This window comes from Pseudorasbora parva, chromosome 15, assembly GCF_024679245.1.
Source record: "Pseudorasbora parva isolate DD20220531a chromosome 15, ASM2467924v1, whole genome shotgun sequence".
In the NCBI taxonomy this organism is placed as follows: Eukaryota; Metazoa; Chordata; class Actinopteri; order Cypriniformes; family Gobionidae; genus Pseudorasbora; species Pseudorasbora parva.
Window position 1 is genome coordinate 23,212,970 of NC_090186.1, and position 7,593 is coordinate 23,220,562.

The window sequence follows — 7,593 nt, forward strand, 5'->3', positions numbered from 1 at the left end:
GCCCTTATTGAAGTGTTTGAGCCATTGAATTTTACAAAGTGTATGAAAAGTGAATTGCAAATTTTAATAACAGTAGTAGGAGGGTTTGATACTACCCTAACCGGTAACACTTTATAATAACGTTCAGTTGTAACTCATTTATAAGTGGTTAGTTAATGATGAACTAAGCATTTAAAAAACATTCATAAATGATTATCAAGTGATATGCTAACATTTTATGAATGTTTTGTAAATTCCGTTACAAGTCATTTACAAGTGATTAGTAAATGATTAACTAATGATTTATGAAACATGACTACGCATTCATAAATGATTAATGAGTGATTTGTTAATTATTTTACTTATATTTAGTAGATTCAGTTTTAAGTAATTTACAATTGATTAGTAAATGATGAACTAATGATTTACAAAACATGACAATGCATTTAATAAATGTTACTTTTTTGTATATTTTGTAGATTCAGTTAGAAAGAAATTCATTTTCACTAGGCCTTAGCTGCAGTATAAGCGGGCCTCGGCTGAGCACCAAGAAAGGTCTGTCGCTCGTCAAAAACATCAAGGCGTGAGAAAACAGGAGATATTAAATTGGTTTGTATGGAAAAAAAAAACTGGCGTGAAGCGCTGGGAAACTGTCATGTTACTGGTATTTATTGCTATATATTGCAATCAAGAACTTAGAATTTGCCACGACAATATAAAGAACCATTTCATTAGATCTGCACTCAGTGATGGTAAAGTGACAATTGAGTATTGCACCACAGAAGAAATGGTGGCTGATGTCATGACTAAACCAGTAACAAAGTTCAAACTAGAAAAATGTTTGGCATGTGAATGCAACACAAGTGAAATAACAGACTGTGTTCATGTATAATGTTATTGTAATGGTATACTGCACAGTATGAGAGCAAGTGGGGGTGTTAACATTTGTAATAGGTATGCCGTCATACAGTTCATGTCACGTGAATGTGACCTGCTTTCCATAAATGGAAATATGCAAAATAAAGTGAGTTCCGGTTCAACAGAGAATACAGAGTGATGTGTGTGTGTTTTTCCTCCGTGTAGTTTAATAAAGTTACCGGTTATTATCCACGCAAATGGCTACGTCAACATATAGTAAAATAACATAGGGTTCATAGACAATTGGAAAAGTTTTTGGGGGAGACCTGACCTGTTGAAGATAGTCGTCATTCATCCCTCCTGGGCTGGTGCTGCTCTTCTCTCTAGTAATTTGGCACATAGTCTTAGAGGTAAACCTTGACTCACTGGGGCCCAGGTCAGGAAGCAGACAAACTGTCTAAACCAACCGTCTGCTAGCTGTCTCACTTCACCAGAGTCAGGTAAATCACAGCACATAGAGATTCTTTCACCTAGATATTATCACATAGAGACTGACTGTGTCTGTTCCCCGAATTAGTAAATACAAAAAAACATCAAAACCATTCCACAGTAAAAATTTAATTGATTGTGGCAAGGGGGGCGTGGTTCAGCGAGGTCTGCAGCGGGAGAGAGGGCCGCGGGACGAGCGGTAAGTGAGTGGGTTGGACGCAGATTAATAACACCTGTCTCTTGTTCTAGTAATGAGCGCGGAGACGGGATAAAACACCAGCGGAACCGGAGACCGAGGAGAGAGAGAGTCGGACTGTTGATGCGAGGAGACCCTGAGATATCCGGAAGCCGGAAGTGCGTGACCCGGAAGCGAAACTGAGCATACACAGAGACAAACACACGCTGAAGCGTGCACGTTTATTGATTTAAGTTATTGAGAATAAAGAGCATCAACAGTCCTGCCGACCCCCGTGTCCTCTTCCTTCCTCACTATATCGAACTTGTTACACTGGTGCCGAAACCCGGGAAGGAAGCAGGACAGAGCCGCCGCCATGACAACGCCCTCCGCCTCGCCATTTGCGGAGATCATCACATCGCTCGCGGCCCTCCACCAGGAACATCACACGGCGTTGCTGGACCTTCGGACTGAACAGGAGCGCCGCTTCGCGGCCATAGTCCAAGGCCAGCAAGAGGACCGCGAGCAGTTCCGGAGCTGGATGGACCGGGAGGTTCGCGCCGAGGCCGCTGGGCGGGCCAGCGCACCGGTGCACGTGCCCCTGCAGAAGATGGGGCCGGAAGATGATCCCGAGGCCTTCGTGGATCTCTTCCAAAAAGCCGCGGAGGCCTGCGGGTGGCCCCGGGCACAGTGGCCGGTGCGCCTCATTCCACTGCTATCCGGCGAAGCCCAGGCGGCCGCGCAACATCTACCGGTTGCGAACCTCCTGGACTACGATGATCTGAAGCGGGCCATTCTTCAGCGGGTCGGCCGGACCCCAGAACAACACCGCCAGCGTTTCCGCTCCCTGGAGTGGGGCGAGTCCGGTCGACCCTTCGCCTTGGCCCAACAGCTCCGGGACGAGTGCCGCAGATGGCTGCTGGCCGGCGGCAGCGACGTGGACCATGTCGTCGATCTGGTGGTGCTGGAGCAGTTCATCACTCGGCTCCCCAGGAAGACCGCCGAGTGGGTCCAGTGCCACCGGCCCACGTCGCTGGAGACGGCCATCAATTTGGCGGAGGACACCCTGGTGGCGTGCCCGGGGGTCGGCGCACCCCCACTAACTTCTCCCTCTCTCTCTCCCCCTTCTCTCTCTCTCTCTCGACCTGTCCCTCTCCCCAGGTCCCGCCCTCCAGGCCCTCCTCGCGTTCCCCCCAGAGGCCGGGGTGGGATGGGCCCTGGACCGTCTGGGAGTTCGCGGGTCCCGCCCAGGGGGGCGGGGCCGCTGGGGACGGGTAGTGACTATGGGTCCGGTTCCGCCCCCTATCCGCGCTCAGCCTCCAACCCACTCCCCGCCGCCGGGGCGGCGGGTAGGCCTGGGCTGGCCTGCTGGCGGTGCGGTGATCCGGATCATTTTGTGGACCGATGTCCGATGATGGACATCGGAACAATGATCCGGATCCCGGACGTCCAGCGGACCACCCCCGATCAAGCAGGAGAGTACCAAATTCCTGTAAGTATCAAGGGGGGTACATATCAGGCCTTGGTGGATTCAGGATGTAACCAAACCTCGATCCATCAAAGCCTGATTCAGCCTGGGGCGTTGGATACAAGCCGCGTGGTTAAGGTGCGGTGTGTGCACGGGGATGTGGTGGAATATCCGGTTGTCCCAGTCACGATACAGTTTAGGGGGAAAAAGCATAGTGTTGAGGTGGCGGTTAGTCCCCACCTCCGGCATCCGCTAATTCTGGGGACGAATTGGCCCGCCTTTTCGGCGTTATTGGGGTCGTTGTGCGCGGATGCCGCTTGGGGAAACGAGGCTAGGAACGGGGCGGTGCGAGTGCAGGTTGGCGAGGCTGATACGGGGCCCTTGGGAACAGCTTCAGAGGAACCGAGCGGGGTTGAGAGACTGATTCTCTCGGACCGCGATGACTTCCCTCTGGAGCAGTCTCAAGACGAGACGCTAAAACATGCGTTTCAACAGGTCCGCACCATCGACGGTCAGCCCCTTCAACCCGCCTTGCCCGTCACGTATCCTTATTTTGCCATAATTAAGGATAGGTTGTATCGAGTGACCCAAGACGCTCAGTCAAAAATGGATACAACCCAATTGTTAGTACCAAAGAGCCGCCGGGAAATGCTTTTCCAGGCGGCTCATTCGAACCCGATGGCGGGCCACCTGGGACAGGCGGCCACGCTGAATCGTTTAATGACCCGATTCTTTTGGCCAGGCATTTATGACAATGTGCGCAGGTGGTGCGCGTCTTGTCCTGAATGTCAGTTGGTGAACCCACTGGCCGCCCCAAAAGCGCCATTGCGCCCTCTACCATTAATGCAGGTCCCCTTCGAGAGAATTGCGATGGACCTCATCGGGCCATTAGAACGATCCGCACGCGGGCATCGTTTTGCGCTAGTTATCGTGGACTACGCAACACGATACCCGGAAGCAGTGGCTCTCCGCAACATCTCGGCGAAGAGTGTTGCGGACGCACTGTTTCGTTTAATCTCCCGGGTGGGGATTCCGAAAGAAATCCTCACTGATCAAGGCACGGCGTTTATGTCACGCACGTTAAGCGAATTGTACGGATTACTGGGCATTAAATCCATTCGAACCAGCGTCTATCACCCACAAACAGACGGCTTGGTCGAACGATTTAATCGCACTCTTAAATCCATGATCCGTAAATTCGTACAAGAAGACGCCAAAAATTGGGATCGGTGGTTAGAACCCCTCTTATTTGCTGTGCGCGAGGTCCCGCAAGCCTCCACGGGGTTTTCCCCCTTCGAGCTTCTCTACGGGCGTCAGCCACGGGGGGTGCTGGACGTCCTACGAGAAACTTGGGAGGAGGGGCCTTCGTTGGCCAAAAACGAAATTCAGTACGTCATGGACTTGCGAACAAAACTCCACACATTGGGGCGGCTATCTAGGGAGAATTTGTTGCAAGCCCAGGACCGCCAGAGCCGGTCATATAACAGGGGTACTAAACTGCGCAAATTCACACCGGGAGAGAAGGTGCTCGTTCTACTCCCAACCTCGAGCTCAAAATTAATGTCGAAGTGGCAGGGGCCGTTTGAGGTCGCACGGCAGATAGGAGAGCTCGATTATGAAGTGATACGATCCGATAGGAACGGGGCACGTCAAATATACCACCTCAATCTGCTGAAAAAATGGAATGAGGTGGAATCGGTGTTGTTGGCAACGGTGATCGGGGGAGAGGATGATCTCGGGCCAGAGGCGAGCATTAAAGCGCAATCAGTCGCGCTGGCCCCTGGGGGAGATCACCTCTCACCGTTACAACTCGCTGATTTATCGAAATTGCAGGCGGAGTTCGCCGACGTGTTCTCGCCCCTGCCGGGACGTACCGACTTGATTCAGCACCATATCGAGACCGAGCCGGGCGTGGTAGTTCGCAGCCGGCCGTATCGCTTGCCTGAACACAAGAAAAAAGTAGTTCAGGACGAATTAGGCGCAATGCTCGACATGGGAGTAATCGAGGAGTCCAACAGTGACTGGGCGAGCCCGATAGTTTTGGTCCCCAAAACGGACGGCTCGGTCAGGTTCTGTGTGGACTACCGCAAGGTGAACGCTGTGTCGAAGTTCGACGCGTATCCAATGCCACGGGTTGACGAATTGCTTGATCGGTTAGGCTCGGCTCGATTTTATTCGACACTGGACTTAACAAAGGGCTATTGGCAGATCCCCTTGTCTCCATTGTCCAAAGAAAAAACAGCTTTCACCACGCCGTTCGGATTACACCAATTCGTCACGCTTCCTTTCGGCTTGTTCGGGGCACCCGCAACCTTCCAGCGACTCATGGATAGGATTTTGCGTCCCCATGCTGCATATGCTGCGGCGTACCTAGATGACATAGTGATTTATAGTCACGACTGGCAGCGGCATATGCAGCATGTGAGGGCGGTCCTGAGGTCGCTGAGGAGAGCGGGGCTCACGGCCAATCCGAAGAAGTGTGCGATTGGGCGGGTGGAAGTAAGGTATCTGGGCTTCCACTTGGGTCATGGACAGGTGCGTCCTCAAATTGATAAGACTGCCGCAATTGCAACCTGTCCGAGGCCCAAGACCAAAAAGGAGGTAAGACAGTTCTTGGGGCTGGCGGGATATTATAGGCGGTTTATACCAAATTATTCGGACCTCACCAGCCCTTTGACTGATCTTACTAAAAAGGGGCTACCAGATACGGTCCAGTGGACGGAGCCGTGTCAACAGGCTTTTACCCAAGTAAAGGCTGCCCTATGTGGCGGGCCGCTGTTACACTCCCCTGACTTTTCTCTCCCTTTCTTGTTGCAGACTGACGCGTCGGACAGGGGGCTGGGCGCAGTCCTGGCCCAGGAGGTGGAGGGGGGAGAGCGGCCGGTGCTGTACATTAGCCGCAAGCTCTCCAAGAGAGAAGCTAAGTACAGCACCATAGAAAAGGAGTGTTTGGCCATCAGATGGGCCGTTCTCACCCTCCGCTACTACCTCCTGGGGCGGGAGTTCACTCTCTGTTCGGACCACGCTCCTCTCCAATGGCTCCACCGCATGAAGGATACCAACGCGCGGATCACCCGTTGGTATCTGGCTCTTCAGCCGTTTAAGTTCAAGGTGGTCCACAGGCCGGGTGCTCAGATGGCTGTGGCCGATTTCCTCTCCAGAAATGGGGGGGGGGGGCTGCAGGCCGGACGGCTCCCCGGCCTGAGTCGGGCGGTGGGGGTATGTGGCAAGGGGGGCGTGGTTCAGCGAGGTCTGCAGCGGGAGAGAGGGCCGCGGGACGAGCGGTAAGTGAGTGGGTTGGACGCAGATTAATAACACCTGTCTCTTGTTCTAGTAATGAGCGCGGAGACGGGATAAAACACCAGCGGAACCGGAGACCGAGGAGAGAGAGAGTCGGACTGTTGATGCGAGGAGACCCTGAGATATCCGGAAGCCGGAAGTGCGTGACCCGGAAGCGAAACTGAGCATACACAGAGACAAACACACGCTGAAGCGTGCACGTTTATTGATTTAAGTTATTGAGAATAAAGAGCATCAACAGTCCTGCCGACCCCCGTGTCCTCTTCCTTCCTCACTATATCGAACTTGTTACATTGATGTACAACAAATTAACAACAGATATAATACGGATGAACAATTGATAAAGCTCGGGTTGCTGAATATTTGATCCCTTTCGCCAAAAAACGCTTGTTGTTAATGATATGATTATAGACCATAACCTAGAAGTGTTGTGTTTGACATAAACCTGGCTAAAACCTGACGACTACATTAATTTAAATGAGTGCACCCCCCAAGATTATTGTTATAAACACGAGCCACGTCTGAAAGGTAAAGGGGGAGGTGTTGCTGTAATTTATAATAATATCTTCAGTATTACTCAGAAGTCTAGTTTCAAATATAACTCCTTTGAAGTTTTGGTGCTTTATGTAACGTTGTGTAGTGTAAAATAGGGATAAATCCCGTTTGACATTTGTGTTGGCCACTGTATACAGGCCACCAGGGCACAATACGACTTTATCAAAGATTTTGCTGGTTTTCTATCAGAGTTAGTACTGGCTGAAGATAAAGTACTAATTGTTGGTGATTTTAATATTAATGTAGACAATGAAAAATACGCATTGGAATTGGCATTTAGAGACATTCTAAACTCTATTGGAGTTAGACAACACGTATCGGGACCCACTCATCGCCTTAATCATACTTTAGATCAAATAATGTCACATGGAATAAATGTTGATACCGTTAAAATTCTGCAGCAGAGTGATGACATCTCAGTAGGGCTGGGACAACGGGTCAATGTCATCGATGACGTCGGCGCGAAAAATACGTCGACACAAAATATGCACGTGGATTCGTCAGACTCAAAATAAAGATGGCGGGGCCGGAGAGTAGCAACCATAGATATACATTTACATTTACATTTAATAATTTATTAGACACTTTTATCCAAAGCGCACGCGTTTTGTTGTCACGGCTACATAAACAAATTTCTGCACACAGGAAGACAGATGTTTTGGTAATATTTTATGTATTTTAATCACAAAAACAAACGTTTGCATCAAGCGAAAGCATCGGGCACATTGGCTACCTACATAATAAGCTGTTTAAATTTAAAATGTTTAAT

The 7,593-nt window shown here is 50.4% G+C and overlaps 1 protein-coding gene across 1 annotated transcript; it reads left to right on the forward strand.

Moving 5' to 3' along the window:
* Window positions 1–1,459: 1,459 nt before the first annotated feature.
* LOC137041287 (uncharacterized) lies at window positions 1,460–6,545 on the forward strand. The gene is made up of 2 exons (XM_067417389.1): window positions 1,460–2,775; window positions 6,304–6,545. The coding sequence occupies exons 1-2, from the start codon at window positions 1,878–1,880 to the stop codon at window positions 6,324–6,326; spliced, it is 921 nt and encodes a 306-aa protein (XP_067273490.1). The 5' UTR covers window positions 1,460–1,877; the 3' UTR covers window positions 6,327–6,545.
* Window positions 6,546–7,593: the final 1,048 nt, after the last annotated feature.